Genomic DNA, 16,418 nt, shown 5'->3' on the forward strand with positions numbered 1-16,418 from the left:
GAATAAGCATTTCCTAGGAAACACTTGCCCTTACTCGAATAAGTGCATTTACTTGGGTAAGTAACTTCCCGAAAATCAAACTGAACCATAATAAAATAGACATGCACTTAAGTTAAATCAGCTTATGATCTTGTTAATAACAAGATATAGTCTGACGGGAAAACAAAGATGATCCTCGAGAAAATTGTAAAAATAGCATGCCTTCTAAGATCAAAAATTTTTTTATGGCTTGCGATTAGAAATGAATTACCCACTAAAGGGAACCTTCATAAAAAAAAAGATTCAAAATTGACCCATAATGCAAATCTTGTGGAATGACTATGGATGTGGTTCATATCCTTCTTAACTGCCCTGTATCCTCCCAAGTTTGGAGAATAGTTGGAAATCATATCCATACCCGAATTAGAATGATACCCATAAACCTTAAAGATTGGTGGGATGAGATCCTCAAAAGTAAAGCATGACAAGTTATTGACTAATGAAGATCAAAAGTCGTTGCACTGAGTCAGAGGTAGCTTGAAGGTCGGTAGGGTACCTACAAGAGAAAGAGAAGTCAAGGGGCACAGGGTGATATATCAGGCTTGAAACTCCAACAAGTAAGTTAGTATGGGTCAAGCTGTTTGAGGTGTTAAAACTAGAAATTAATGAGGCTAAAAGTGTATAATGAATGAGAAACTAACCTTTAAATATGTTCTAGTTCCAAAGGGATATGCATCAGAGAGGTGTTAGACACTTGGAAATTGACCAAGGCATTTGGAGCTGGGGCACATACAAGTGACTTATGCGCCACGTTATTGATGCATGGAGGAAGCCTATGGTCCACTAATTGATAGGACAGTTGTGTGTGATGATGATGTTACTAGGTGAGGCTGCCAATTGGTCATTCTACATACATGTGGTGGAGCTCGGGTGTGCTTCTTCTGGCATAACTCGCCTTGGCAGAGTGTGCTTTCTCATGCATACAACTTGGCTCGTATATTGAGCTACTACTTAGCGTCTCAATGGTTCAATTTGGACATTGATCAATTTGCTCGAGAAGAGCCCAATTCGCTAGAAACGAGCTGCGATAGAGTGAGGCAAACCCTGGGCGGACAAGGCTGCCTTTATTGGCTCGTAGTGGTATCGATCAACTGTGATGAGAGCTCGTAGCATACTACTTGACTTGTATACCAAGCTACTACTTAGCAGCTCAACGATTCAATTGGGACAGTGATTAGGTCACACGGGATGGACCCAACTCGCTAGAAACGAGTTGTGCTAGAGTGAGGCAAACCTTAGGCAGCCCAGGTTGTCTCTATTGTCTCAGAGTGATATTAGTCAACCGAGACAGGAGCTCGTAGGTGAAGGTGTGAGTACTCCTGGTGTTGCCACGTGTCTGAATTCTATTGGGGATTGCTTCCACCTCCATCATTGACCATTATTGAGAAAAGATTGTTTACATCCTATGGTATTTATGGAAGGAAGGAAATGAAAAAAATTCCACGAAAAAGCATCGCCCCTTAGAGATACTAAATTGGATTAAGTGGTCCCCCTTGAGTGTATGGAAAATCAAGATTAATTTTGATGCATCTATGAAAGAAGATAATGGATGTACTTTCAGTTGTATTGCCAGGAGCCACCTTGGAGAGACCATCTTGATCAAGGTTGGTTCAATTGGTACCTCTTCTATCAATGTAGAAGAAAATGGGAGGAGCTGTTGAAGCCCACAAGAAAATCAATCAATTGAAGTCAGATAGAGCCATCACTGAAGGAGATTCTAAAGTGACAATTGAAGCTCTAAAAGAGTTAGGCAAATCATTATGGAGATGCCATGCCATGCTAGAGGAATGCAAGAAGATAGCGGTGCACTTTGGATGTAACACCAGATATAATCACACCCATCAAGAAGGAAACCAAGTGGCGAATTGGTTGGCTAACGAGGTTCACAACCGGGCCTTGCATTGGACTACATCGAATTCATGGAATTTTAATTTTCTATCACTAATAGATTCTTTAGGTTTATTTTTTTGTGTTTTTGCTCTTAATCTCCCTCTTGTATTTCAAAAAATAAATTTATTTCTATCACTGACCTATCTATACACTTTTCATTAGGGGTCATAGTAGATGTGCTAATATTAGAACTAGAGCCTTTCAATTTGAAACCATTGTGATATATTTGTGTGTTTGTAAATATTCTTATCCTATTACTTTATTTCTTATTGAAAATAATTTTGATAATATTGTATCTCTTTTAACCTTCCAAATAAGTTTGCCAACGGTTTGCATGAAGTTTATGACTTAAATGCTAGATGCCCGTATCTCATCATCTTACTTCTCAAACTATGTGAAGTTGTCATCAAGGATTAAAATATTGATATGGATGATATCCAACTTTGAGTTTCTAGGCGTAGGAATATGATCAATATTCTCTCTCTATACAATTTATTTATATTTTTTGTTTTATAAGATTTAGAGGGATGAGATCAATCATCCCATGGTTTAAGATGTTTTAAAACATTATGTAATAGTGCATCCATGCATTTTGGGGTCAATCGATATGTATACAATACACCCGATACAAGACATATATCATATCAATATTTTAATCCTTGGATGTTACATATTTTATTTCATCAAGCTAATAAAAGCTAAAAGAAAACGGCAAGCCTTCTAAAAAATTCATTGGACCATCCCAATAATGCTAGTGGGTGGGGGTGGAACTACAAGCTTTCCATTAGAGGTGTTCATAATGAGAGTCAATCTAGTTGCAGTTTTTATACTTAAATACCGAAATCTAACCGAACCAAACCAAATACATACATATATCCTATAATATCTATTATATAAATTAGTAGTTATATCTCTTTTAATTGGTTGCTTTTGCTTTCAGTGGTCATTCAAAACCTATAATTTTCTCTTTTTTGCTTGGTTTCTTGGGGTTGGAAAGTATACACCAAAAAGGAAAATACAAAATAGGAAACATGGGATTGTGTCTACCTACTTACTAAGTCTAGAAGAGGGATTAGAAGATTGGAAAATTTTAATTCATTGCCTTTTTTGGATCAACAAGAGACTAGAAAAGAAAAAGAAAATCCATGTGGCTAAGCTAAAATCCTCACCTTTTATTCATTGCCTTTTTAGATTTTTGGGCCTGACACACATATCTTAGGTAGATTGCAAACTGACCGACTATATCGAGAAATCGACCCAAACTGACCCTTCATGTTTGGGTCTATTTTATTTGAATGTCGGTCGGTTTCGATTTGGTGAAAAAGCAACTCGACCAGGTCGGGTTGGTTTAACAAAATCCCTTAAATTGACCCAACCTGACCCGTGGACACCCTACTCTCCATAATAATGTCAATGGCACTCATATGCACCATTCTTTATCCCCCCCCTAAGTCCCCCTATTATGTGTAATAATAATATAAAAAAATAAAAAAGAATGTATAGTGCTTGTCGAATTTATAATCTAGGGATGCAATTTGGGTGGCCTTAGGTTGAGATTTTATAGAAATTTGATTGGGCCTGGCACAAGAGCATGGCCCTATGCAATCTAAAATCTTCAAATGAAATACCCAACTTAAATCCTTATTATATATATATATATATTAACATAAATTTTAACCCAAGAACCAATCTTTAGAAGAAGAAAATATTGTTTTAATATTGTTAGCGTAAATGATTGATCCACGTTAAAAATAGGATTATGAATTTTCATGTGGAATTCAGTGAAATGGCATTCCCCATTTGAGGGAATAGTCATTTTCCCCCCTCTTGGAAATGAAAATCCATTCCAACTGATTGTGCTTCTAATTTCTATTCTCACTTGAACCAAACAGGCGAAGAAATAGGCCATTTCCAACTACAAACCAAATAGACCCTAATTTTTGCTAGAAATATGTTTTTTTAATAATTATAAATAAAACAATTGCTACAAATGTGTTTGGCAATGTCATGCATTGACCAAGTATTTAAAGTGTTTTGTTGTTGTTTTTGAAGAGTGATGCGGGGCGATTAGGCCCTCCAGTGACCTAGCGACACGTAGCATTCTCCCTTGCCGCATGACACCTTAGTGCCATGCAGACAGTCATGAATCTTGCTAATTCAAGGAGGCGTACCCCTGAACCAATCCGAGCGCTTCGAGCACCTTGGAAGAGTGGCTAGCAACACCTTGTCCAGGGCCAACATGTTATACCTCGTTAGTACCGATCCAAAGGATCTCAGTGTGAGAAACGACCTCCTAGAGGACTTGCTGACCTGATTGACGTTTAGGTGGAAACTTGGGTGACGTGTTCGCTAACCTCCTCTGCGTGTACCTTATCACTCCCGATTCCTTCAGAATATAGCTCCCGCATCGTCCGCTCCAGAGGTGATCGGATAAGGCCTTATCACTTCACACAGAAGCCTAGTTTGCGTGTGAAACTACCTCTAGGAACATCGGACTGATGAGCCACATCCTCCTGGAAATCTCGGACGCGGTGCATGAAGCCCACGAAAACTTGCACCTATATAAAGGTGCTCCATTTCTCAGAAAATGTATGATCGATTTAGCATTCATAGCTCTCTAGCTCTCTCGCTTTCTAGCTCTCTCAAAATTCTTCACTGACTTAAGCATCCAAGTGCCCACCCTAGGTAAAGCAACCCGAGTACTCTAATACTGTTCTTTTGCAACTTGACCCGGTGAACTCACCAGCCCGACATCCGAGCTGTCCTCCAATAGGGAGCTACCAGATTACACAACATCAAATAGTTGCTATAATGAGCATAGAAATATTCTACTTAGTAATGTACTATATCAGTCATCCCTTGCCTAAAATTCTATACATGCTATTGCGTTTCCTAGGTCCAGTTCGGAAGGAGTACAAATGCACATATGTAGAGTAAAACCTTGTATTTTGTTTTATTTTGTATGTATTTGCACTATATATATATATATATATATATATATATGTATTTGTACTCTTTCCAAGTTGAGTATACATGCATGTATTTTGTCCCCCTCTAACCGATAGAATTTCAATATTTGCATAATGGACAATTCTAATTTGTCGGCAAAATTCAAATCCACCCTAGTCCAAACACAGTTCTACATCTTGAATATTTCCTTGTGCCTAAAGTTTTTATCCCCTTTAGAGGGTGAGCCCCACTAGGATACTTTATAGCATTGTTTTCAAATCATCATTGACTCAGATTGTCGGACCGTTTGGGCTGGAAATGGTCTAAGCAGTCGGTTCCATTTCACCCTTAACCTATTCTTGGGTCAAAAACGTTGACTAGAACCGATGACCCAGGCGGCCGAACTGTCGACTCGTTTGACCCAAACAATAGTTCGTGGGAGATTAGAGAGGAAATGAGACAAGACTGGCCACTAGAGTTGTCAACGGTATTCGAAAATCCGATTTCGAATTCGAGATTTGACATAATCGAATCGAATTCAGATAATTTGATTATCTAAGAGGTCGAATTCGGATATGACTTGATTCGATTGGATAAATATTTGAATTCGATCGATTATTTAATTTTTATATATAATATATAAAATTTTTAAATATTTTATATAATTTATATATATAATAATAAGTTATATAAATAATAATAAGTTATATAAATAATTTTTATATTTACTAATTACCTAAAATGATTAATTAGTCAAACTTAAACCAAATCAAGTATTCAATATTTAATCAATTCGAATTCAAATATTTAATCAGATTCTAATTCAAATATTAATTTTCAATATCTGTCGCATATCGAATAGAATCGGGATATCAAATTTTTATTCGGATTCGAATTTGATCCGTTTACACGCTACTGATCACACATTAGAGACAGTAGAAAGAGATCTATGACTATTGCCACTGTGTCTGTTGTCGCCACCGTTGCGTTGTCGTCATAATCGCCGGTTGGTGAAGTGAAATAATCCTCTTCCTCCTCTTCTTTCTTCTTCTCTTCCCCCTCCTCTTCTTTCTTCTCTCTTCGCTAGCGATGTCTAGAGTTCCTCCGTCTTTCTCTGCCAGCAACCTTTTTTTTTTTCTTGTTCATCTTCTTCTTGGTCTCGACATCGAACAACAACAACGATTTTCTCCCCCTTCCAACCTTGTCTCTGTTTAAATCATTCTTAGGGTTTTTTGGTTATGCTGCAATTTTTCTAGAGATCTCTCGCTCATACGCATAGAAAGCTCCTTATAGGGCAGAGGAGGTTCTGTCTTAATTACAGTGTTTGAATCTCTAATTGATTTTTCCTTCAAAAATTGGTTCTTCAAGACAAAAAGCTCGCCTTATCAAGACAAAGAAGTTCTCTTCGATTCGCCGCTAGTTTCATATTTCTCTTTCTGTGGTGTTATCTCTTGTTGGTACAGTCTTTGGGAACTGATCTGGTGTTGACGGAGAGGAATCTCTCTTTGTTACTCGGGAGCTCAAAGGAGGGTCTCTCTGTGTCCCTTCTTCCTGGTTTCCGTCCTCTGTTTTTCTCGGCCACCGCTGCAACTCTTAGAAACGGTGATCTTTCCTCTATCTTCTCCAGCGACTTTGCCTTCTTCCTTCTTCTCTTCCCCTCTGATCACTGGCTATGCTATGCGAATAGATCGACCGAGAACCCACTTCAAATCCGGAACCAAGATCCTCCTATGCGAATAGATTGCCCTTTTAATTTGTGTTGAATCATCTCAGATGTATAGAAGGATTGCTGAAACCCCTTGGTTCAATTGGAACTCGAAACTGGTCGTGAGTGTCATTGCTTATCTGGATAAGCAAGGACAGCCTGAAGAAGCCGAAGCCTTGATTTCTGAATCTGTCCAGAAACTAGGGTTTCAAGAGCGAGATGTCGCTCTCTTCTACTGCGACCTGATTGATTCTTACCATAAACAAAGATCAAGGATTGGTGTTTTCGAGTCTTACGCTCGTCTAAAGCAACTTTTTTCGGACTCTAGTTCTTCTTTGAGTCAACGTGCTTACGAAACGATGTTTGTAGCCTTTGTGCGGTGGATCTACCTCATGATGCGGAGAACATGGTCGAAGAAATGACAATTCCAAGATTCAAACCCTCTGCTTTTGAGTTCAGGTCTCTGGTGACTGGATACGGTAGATTAGGATTCAAACCCTCTGATTTTTCTTCAGAGGGTTAATCATCGTTTTCTCTTCACCACATAGTGGAACTTCTAGGCTTTCATTGGCAGATCGGCAGGAGGTGCCGATGTCTCTCTTGAAGAAGACAAGAAAGAAGGAGAAGAAGAAGCATGAGGTCGAGAAAGGTGAATAGTGTTTTTCTCATAATTGTTTGAATATTTATTATAAGGGTATTATGGAAATTAAAAGATATTGTAACAACGGATTTTGGATAAATTAACGGAAGGGAGTCTTTGTCTCACAGTCATAGTATAGGGGGGTCTTTATCATAAAACAAAGTACAGAGGGTCTTTGTCACAGACCCCATACCAATAACAATCCAAAAGTTGCCCTAATAATCCAAACTGCCTGAATCATTCAACACGAATGGTCCAACTTTGGTCCAAAAGCCAATGACCACAACAGTTCCATTTTCAGATCGGTTTTAAAACCTTGCTTTATAGGCTATATAAGTGGGGTAATCACTAGGCCTAGCCTAAATGATCACCGATACAGCCAAAATTGATGTCCACTTAGAAAATGCCACGTGGCATGGAATTAGGAGGCATGCTGTAGGTAGCGAACCAGCTAGCAGAAGGTTGGCCTTTCCACGGCTGACCTGCCAACACGAGCCGACCCGGAACGGATGATCTCTAATTCAACTTGGTCCATCTCATGAACAAGCTGGGCCGGCCGGGTGACTCTACAACCAGTCAAATGCCGCCTCTTTCGGCCAAACTAACTTGATCAACTAAACGTGCATGGTTGAGTTGATCAAACCAGCAGTACTACTGCTACCACATGCATTTGTGGGAGGCTATTCACAAATCACAATTAATAATTAATTGACCACATGTGCATAATGTGTTGACTGCGAGCACGATAGGTGGGTTGAACCACTTACCACGTGTGGGTGATATGTCCTTTCTTTTTCTAGGATGAACATCCCTCTTTCCAGCTCTCCCGTCATTCCTATTGTACACACACACACCTTATGCAAATTTATTTGCATTGCAAGTTGCAACCAAACACAGCCTAAATGCCAAATGTGCAGCCTTAGATTGAAGTAATGTTTGGTGAAAATTGCTTTTCCATGAAAACTGACTTATCCAAAGCGGTTCAACGAAAGCAACTCACAACTCACCAAAACTTGAGGCCCCTTCATTCCAATCTGGCCCTTAGAATCGGTCCAACTTTTGCCTTTTTTCGTCAAAGGAACAAAGAGGACATTACACGTTAAGGGCGCTTTGGTAATTAAAAAATTATTCATTCTCATCCCATCCTTTATGCTTCCTTCTATTAATCGTTGTATCGACAAAACTCAAATGGGCCTCTGAATGGAGACGAGCATAGACAGTTTCGCTGGCATTTCCTTTGTCATGACCCACTTTTCAAAGTTGCGTGTTTCTTTCCTATTGGATGCCTTCGAACCAATAAATCCGAAATCTTTCGCCTTTTATGATACACAATGCAGCGACCTTAAAATGCTCCTTCCCATTATTAACTGTTGGATTGGAATCTTATGCTTGGTATTAGATGGATTACAATCTGACGGTTACTTTTGTACTGACTAAAATACCCCTTCCTGAGCACTTTTTTTACGCGCTTTTATCCAAAGATAAAAGACAAAAGCCAGCCAGCTCATGTTCGAACTTCGAACATCTAACCTCACAACTCACATAAGCGGTGGCCATTTCCAATTTCCCGCTTATAAAAACCAAGTGAACCAACCCAATGCTCTGCGCAACAAATGATTTATTGCTTTCCAATTATTAGGGTAAACGAACGGCACCTAACTCGAATTGATTTTCCGGCGATCGGCGAAATGAAACACGCTTCAGACCTGCGGCGGAGGAAGAAGACACCGGAGCGGCGAGTGAGAGAGATAGAGGTTTTAATCTACTCAGCCCAGAACCTGAAGGACGTAAAGCATGTTACGAGAATGAGAGCATACGCGGTGGTCTACGTGGAGCGGGAGTTCGCCGAGAGGACGGACGTAGACGAGGAGGGAGGCGTGAACCCGACGTGGAACGCGGTGGTAAAGGTGAGGTTTCACGAGGATTTGCTCGAGAATGAGGTCATGGCGGCCCTGAACGTTGATATCTACGCGCACGGGCATGCCAGGGAGAAGCTGGTGGGGAGTGCCAGGGTGTTGCTCTGTAACGTGCTCAAGGGCGGCGATGCTTCAGAGCCGTTGGATAATCCAATCCAGTGCATGGCAATTCAAGTTTGGAGGCAGTCAGGGCGGCCGCAAGGGCTGCTCAACCTGTGGGTTCCGCCCACCGGAAAGTTTCTAATTAGGCGCGACTCGTTGTCTTTCAGCGTGAAGGATGAGGTGGACAAGGAGGTTTCGCCGCCGCACGTGGCGGAGGAGAATACCGAAGAGGCCAAGAGTGAGACTTGAGAGAGAGAGAGAGAGAGAAGGGGGGGGGGTATTTCTCATGTCTGGTTCTCTGGTCACATTACTGCTCGTTAGTGCCATTAAAACAAAAGCGTATGTTATTAGCCAATTGGTGCATTTTTATCTCGCCTTTTGTCAAAATTGTTGATAATCAGGATTCAGGAGTGCACGTCTGCACGAAACAACGCATCTTGGCATTTTGGAGGATGGGAGGGACGATAAAGTAAATAACGAAATATGGGTATAATCGAGTTGAATGGTTAATTAATTATTTAATTATTTGTAATTGAGTCCTTGTTGTTAAATATATATTATACGTACATTCCTATTTTACTATCGAATTGACTCCGTGGCCCAATGGATAAGGCGCTGGTCTACGGAACCAGAGATTCTGGGTTCGATCCCCAGCGGAGTCGGATCATCATTCATTTTACCTTTTAGAATTCAATACTGTTTTACCTTTTTATGCTCCGTGCTGGGAAACGATCAAACGACTGTGAAAATTCTATACTGTTTCATTTTTCATTTCTTTACCCATCAAAATCTGCTGTTTGGAAGGTTGAGGATAAAATCCTGTTGTCACCTGTGAAATTGAAGCCTTTTGTTTGTAGGTGTTCGACCGGATTTTGCTATGACTGAAGCCGATCTCAAACAACTTTCAGAACGTTGGGAGCTAAAATTCCTGTAGCTTCAATGAATCAATGTCAATTCCTTAGCTTTGTTTCTTTCTTTGGTGTAAATTAAAAAGTATGAACAAGCCTACCCAGAAAAGATATGATCAAGGAACATTGGCAAGCCAGAGAAAGAATAAGAAACAACATTTTAATGTCAATTTCCTTCTCGCAAGATTATTTTAATGGCTTACTTAATCGAAGCTGATACTAGCTTAATTTGTTTCTTTCTTGGGTGAGAGAATAAAAAAATATGAACAAGACTTACCCAGAAAAGATATCAAGGAAAACAATGCATTGGCAAGCCAGAGAAAGAATAAGAAACAACATTTCAGCAACTGCTTCTCCCATTTCTTTGGTACAATTAATTAATCATGGTATTTAAAGAATAGATGCACTCAAGATGGCTAAATATCATCTGGGCTTTTTGCTCTGTGCTGCTGCTGGTGGAGGTGGTGGTGGTGGGAGGGGGGTATACAAGGATTTGAGCTGCCTGCTAATAAGCTTGCTGTTATGTAGAGCTAATTGGAGTTCCAGGTCATCAGACCACCATTGCTGCAACCCATGAGCCTCAAGGAATTTTTGTTTGCCCTTGGACATCACAAACAGCTTTGCTGCAACATTCCCACTAGCAGGATCTGCATTCTCCTTGCCAGAAGCTTCACCATTGCTGGGTTGGGCGTTTGTTGTGACAGCAGGATCGGAATAATAGCAGCAGATGTAGTCACTGTTGTTCACATACAGATGTGGAACCCATTTCTTGGGATCTCTCCATGCCTTGAGTACTCTACTACCAGCATTCTTTTCTGGTTCTCCTCCATTAGTTTGAGCCTCACCACTTGAAGGAAGCATTGATTTGAATCTCCTCCAGACAAACCCAGCTTTCTCTCCAAGGTTTCTCAAACTCATAGCCAGTGAAACAGATGGTGGATTGAACAGATGAGTCTCTACAAACACTCCTTGTTTAGCTAATGCTTTACCCACTTGGAGAGCAAAGCCAGCTCCTAAAGAATGACCAGCAATGCATACATTGCAGCTACCAAATCTGTCAACTGCCATTTTCATTGCCTCCAGAGCTACACCAAATCTAACAGACCCCTTCAAGCTTTCCCAGGCAAGAAAGCGAAGATCATCTTCTAAATCTCTTCTAATTGTCAAGCTCTTCAGCAATGTTCCTCTGAGTGCTAGGACAGCCCTCGGTGCACCACTGGGTCTCATCAATACAAAGTCTGATAGAGCTGCAGATCGATCCCATTCCAGTAGGGCTCCAAAGATGGACCCATCCCTTTCATCTATTAATGTTTGGGCCAGCTTGTACTTGAAGGGTTTCCACCAGTTGGGAGCAAGGCCATTCTCTTCTGTTTTATTCTCCTGCCTGTCAAGTTCGAGCAAATAAACTGCTTGTATGAAGCAGGCTATGACTGTTCTTCTGTAGTTGCTATCCTTCCTGCAAGCTCAGAGGAATGGAACTATATCAGCAAAGGACGAAGATGTGGTTTCTTTTAGACATTAGAAAGAAAAGAATAAATATTGTGGATATGAGAATTTACCATTGTTTCATTGAATAATTAAGCCATCTTCACAACAAAAAGGGAAACAGAGTATCTCTTGGTTGCACCAAACAATTCAGGTACCAGATTTAATCAGTAATAATTTAGGAACACTAACGGTCCCTATTGGTCCCATGTAGGAGATCAATCGAATTGGGTAATCAAAAACAGAACCCATTTTACTGTTTGGGATAGTATGGAAGAACATGGATAATTACAAACAAACAATTCCTTCTATGAAGGTTCTCCAAGAGAACAGCAGAATTCATCCATAAAAGGCTCAGGTACCAGTGTTTTGTTATATTTTTCTGTTTATGTGGGTGTGTCTGTGTCAAATCGAATCGTAAAAGTTAAAACCCTTAAATTAATAGTTTTTTTCCTTTTTTTTTGCAGATTTTAAAACCTAGGACATCAAATGACATCAGAGTCCAAACAGTAGAGTTTCAGAATCCAAACCAAATAAGATTCGATTGTCCACATTCCACAACCATATGAAGCGAGAGATAGACAATCCATACTTTCAGTTACAGGGCTAAATTAGTTCATAGTTTTTGTTTAATTTATTCCTTATTGTGCATTACTTTGTACGTTTAAGCGAAAACGGAAATAGTAGGAATTCGATGAAGTTGACGGTATATTAAATGCACCATAAAGTATCTTAACTCTGAAAGTCTAGGAAAAACTTTGAAAGAAGAAAGAAAAAGATGATGATGGGTTTTACATTACCAGCTAGAATTGATCAGATCTCGCCAATTCGGAGAAGAAACGTTACGAGGCCCTGAAACATGGAACGCGTATGGGTGAGCCTCCTCACTCTCTTGCATTATCTCCTCTGCAGAGCGCTTCGCCATGAAACCACCTCTACTTCTTCCCTTCTAATTGGCCTCTTTGCATGTTATCACAGAAAAACCAGACGAGAGAGAGAGAGAGAGAGAGAGAGGTAACGGTCGAGAATGGTGGGGAAAGAAAAGAGAAAAGGGAAGACAGAGCAGAGTGAGTCTAGATTCGGTGCCAACTTAGCTTTAATTAATTGAAATAATAATCTGAAAAAGATTGGAAAATGTTACGGGTCAGCGGGTCTGTCGCTTCCAACGGTCATATTTCCATGAGTTGGACTCTTCCTGTTACCTGAGAATTGTTTTCAAAAGACAAAAGATTCCCTATGAATGACCCCAATGACACAAGTGGGATTATTACTTGAGAGTAGAGAAGAAGAAAATGAGGTTAATATGGTCATTTGATTTCATTGTAGTTGTCAGTTTTATGTTCAAATGAACAAAATATCATGACATTTATTAATTACTAATATTTGCCCATGTATTTCTAAGATATTTACGATAAGACCCCTCGTCCGTGTGGAACTGGATACCATACCACCGACTCACAGTCAGTCGCTTTTCTTAAGCGCGTCGTGTGCAGTGCAAGTGGGACTCCTTGTAGTTGACCAAGTGGCCAGTGGGACTCCGAGATGTGAACTCGAATGGCTATGGCTGACCGGAAAAGAAAAGTCCAGCTGACACTGGAGAGTTGCTGAGCCGCTTCCGCTCCCGTCCCGTTCCTAACCAACGCAGCTTCAAGCCTTCAAAGTTCAAAGTTACAAACGTTTATAGGGATGGTAGTGGAGCGGTCTAATTTAGGCTGTCAATGGGTCTGGTTTATACCTGTTATTGGGCCGGGCCGGGCTTTGTATATACATCAACACAATACATTCAGTCCCAAGCCCAAGCCCGGCCCGACTGTTAGGCCTAAGTCTTGAGCCCGAGCCCAAGCCCAGTCCTCATATAAAATTTGAAGCCTGGGCTTGATCCCGAGCCTAACCAGAAATTTGAAAACAGAAATTTTTTTCTTTTTTTTATTCAATAAAAAGTTTTATTTATATTAAAAACCTTCGAAACTCAAAAATAATAACATTTCATTATTACTTGAAAAAAAGAGAAGAAGAACAAAGAAAAAATATTGTATATATTTTTTATTAAATAAAATATATTATTATTATTTAATATATAGTATCAAGTCGGGCCCAGTACTTTAGGCTCAAGCCTGAGCCCAAGCCCATGGGCCTAAAATTATGATCAAACCCGACTTAATAACGGGCCAGGCTGTGCCAGTCCGTTGAATTACCCGACCCATGAACAAGTCTAGTCTGGTCCAACCCCAACTGATTGGGTCGATTCTGATTCTATGATGATAATTTGGTTCGACCATTGTCTCAATTATTATTAGTTTGGAACTGGTTTTATCTAGTCTCAAATTGATTCAGATTCAACTCAAGTCATATATATAATTATATATTAATATATTAAATGTATAACATTTTTAACAAGTTTATTATAATCGGATTCATCGGGTCAAACTCAATTGTACTGAGAATCAATTGGTTTGGTTCTGGGTTAAAAATTACATATCCTTTAAGTTTTGGTTTGATTTGGGTTCCTTAATATTTATTGAGTTGATTCCGATTCTACTCAAACTCGACCCGTTGATCAATGTTTTAAAAGGCTTAAGGCTTATGCCTTGCGATAAAGGCTTAAGCCTCACAGCATTGACGTAAGGTTTGAGCCCTTGTCAAAATGAGGTGTAAGCCTCAAGCTCTAAGGCGTGATGTATATATTGAGGCATAAAATGGCATAAACCTCAAGTATGGATGATTATTCAGTTATTTAATGCAAGAAAAAACTATATTTTATGCATCTTTATAATTTAATATATGGAAGAAACACTTAAATAATTATGGACCAAATAAATAATAAGAGTAAATGAAAAACCAATACGGGAAATCGAGTGCTATTAGTTTCTCTTTAGGCTGCATTTAGAAATGATGCAAATATGTAGAGTGTAAAATGGTCCATATAAATTGCAAAGTTGGGTTAGTTTTGCATGGACAAATTTACCTTCTTACCAAACAAACATTTAGCTATAATGGATGCAAACACTAATTCCAATAAAGGATATGCCTTTTTTATTAAAAGCCCACTTGAATGCAAATTTAATTCTTTTTTATTGATGTACTTTTACATCTTATGATCAATGTAAATATGCATTGGAAAATGTGTTTTTATTAATGTTGCCAAACACAAGCAAAAGTGAATGGGAGTGCAAATTAGGGCTGTTCATAAGAAGGCCCAACCCGACCCAACCCGAGTCGACCGGGTTTTCATCAGCACCGGTCGGTTTTCTTATTTGAAAACCAAAACTGACCTGAACCAAACCGAACCAATTAGTTTTCTAGTTCAGTAGTTCCTAGTTTCCTACTTAACTAGTCTTCTACTAGAACTAGAACAACCCTATCTTCTAGTTCTTACTTAACTAAATTGTATCTATCCTAATTTCTCTAGTCTTTTACACCAAATAGGCAACCAATTAGGCAATTACAATTAGAATTAGGTGTCCTAGTTCTAGGCTTCTCTATCATTTTTGTACAGGAGCAAAACCGAAACCGACCCAACCCGACTCAAACCGACTAGGTCGGTTTTGCCTATCAATGGGTCGGTTTCGGTTTCCACCTCATGTAACTCGATCAGGTTGGGTCGGTTGGGAAAACCCCTATAAACCGACCCAACCCGACCCGTGAACAACCCTAGTGCAAATTACCCTGAATTGGGATTTACACTCCATTTGCATCGTTTCCAAATGCAACCTTAGTATTTTAGGAGAGTTCAATGCAAAATGGAATAATTAAATTCTTAGTTTCTCTTGGATATATCAAGTGAGATTTTTTCCTAATTATTCTAAATATAGCATCTCCAAATTTGTTATTTTTTTCATTCTTTTCTGTAGGCTCCATTTGGAAGGAGTACAAATACAAATATGTAGAGTGCAAAACCTTATATTTTGTATTATTTTATATGTATTTGTACTGTACATATTTGTATTTGTACTCTTCCAAAGCCTAAGGCTTGGAAGGAGTACAAATACAAATATATAGAGTGCAAAACCTTGTTTTTTATATTATTTTGTATGTATTTGCACCGTACATTTGTGTATTTGTACTCTTTCCAAATTGAGCCTAATGGATTTATTTTTTTAATGATTTTTTTTTCAAAGATCAAATTAGCTAAACTGTTTTCTTTCTTCTAAACCATTGAATGGCTATAAATCTAATATCCAATCATATGGATGATTCTTCATGTGTTTCTTTTCTTCTAAATTGATTACTTGGATTATTTGAGAATAGAGGTGTAAAGTGGGTCGTGTCGGGCATACATGGCACGGCTCGTGGGCGGTCACAGGCCGTGCCGCCCTCCTCGGTGAAAATTTGGGGGTCAGCCCGGCAAGGCCCACGACCCAGGCCCGCGTGGACCTGTGTGGGCCCATGCCGTGCCGCGGGCCAAGCCTTTGCCCAAGTCGGGCCAAAACTATTTTTGCCTATTTATTTAAAAAAATTGAAAAAAACTTAAAATTTTAATTTTATATGAATTTTGATGTACACAATTGCTTATATATACAATAATTAAATAAATTATTATAATAAAATTGAAAAAAAATATTTATTTTAGTAATATGCTATATACTATATATTATTATATAATTATAATTTATATAATATATAATATATATATATATATATATATATATATATATATATATATATATATATATATATATATATTTGAAAATGATGCAAATATGCAGTGTAAAATGACCCGTGGACTTCAAACCCTAGGCCCAGCATGGCACGGACCATCATGCCAGGCCTGGCACGGCCTGTGG

The 16,418-nt window shown here is 39.1% G+C and overlaps 2 protein-coding genes and 1 non-coding gene across 3 annotated transcripts; 2 read left to right on the forward strand and 1 right to left on the reverse strand.

The window, feature by feature from the left end:
- Positions 1-8,911: 8,911 nt before the first annotated feature.
- On the forward strand, positions 8,912-9,490 carry LOC148801560 (uncharacterized). The gene has a single exon (XM_088900409.1). The coding sequence runs from the start codon at positions 8,912-8,914 to the stop codon at positions 9,488-9,490; it is 579 nt and encodes a 192-aa protein (XP_088756535.1).
- Positions 9,491-9,830: 340 nt separating this feature from the next.
- TRNAR-ACG (transfer RNA arginine (anticodon ACG)) lies at positions 9,831-9,903 on the forward strand. Its single transcript has one exon. It is a non-coding gene; the product is annotated as a tRNA-Arg (tRNA).
- Positions 9,904-10,421: 518 nt separating this feature from the next.
- On the reverse strand, positions 10,422-12,710 carry LOC104585943 (GDSL esterase/lipase At4g10955-like). Its single transcript, XM_010242993.3, has 2 exons — positions 12,435-12,710; positions 10,422-11,605 (listed from the first exon to the last, which is right to left on the reverse strand). Exons 1-2 carry the CDS (start codon positions 12,557-12,559, stop codon positions 10,573-10,575), a joined length of 1,158 nt encoding a protein of 385 aa, XP_010241295.1. The 5' UTR covers positions 12,560-12,710; the 3' UTR covers positions 10,422-10,572.
- Positions 12,711-16,418: the final 3,708 nt, after the last annotated feature.

The sequence above is a fragment of the Nelumbo nucifera genome, chromosome 3 (genome assembly GCF_055504915.1).
Source record: "Nelumbo nucifera cultivar China Antique chromosome 3, China Antique-T2T, whole genome shotgun sequence".
Lineage (NCBI taxonomy): Eukaryota > Viridiplantae > Streptophyta > Magnoliopsida > Proteales > Nelumbonaceae > Nelumbo > Nelumbo nucifera.

Coding starts and splice junctions, on each gene's coding strand:
- LOC148801560 (XM_088900409.1), top strand. CDS start 8,912: ATGAAACACGCTTCAGACCTGCGGCGGAGGAAGAAGACACCGGAGCGG.
- LOC104585943 (XM_010242993.3), bottom strand. CDS start 12,559: ATGGCGAAGCGCTCTGCAGAGGAGATAATGCAAGAGAGTGAGGAGGCT. Junction 11,606..12,434: donor GATCTGATCAATTCTAGCTG/GTAATGTAAAAC, acceptor CTGAGCTTGCAG/GAAGGATAGCAACTACAGAA.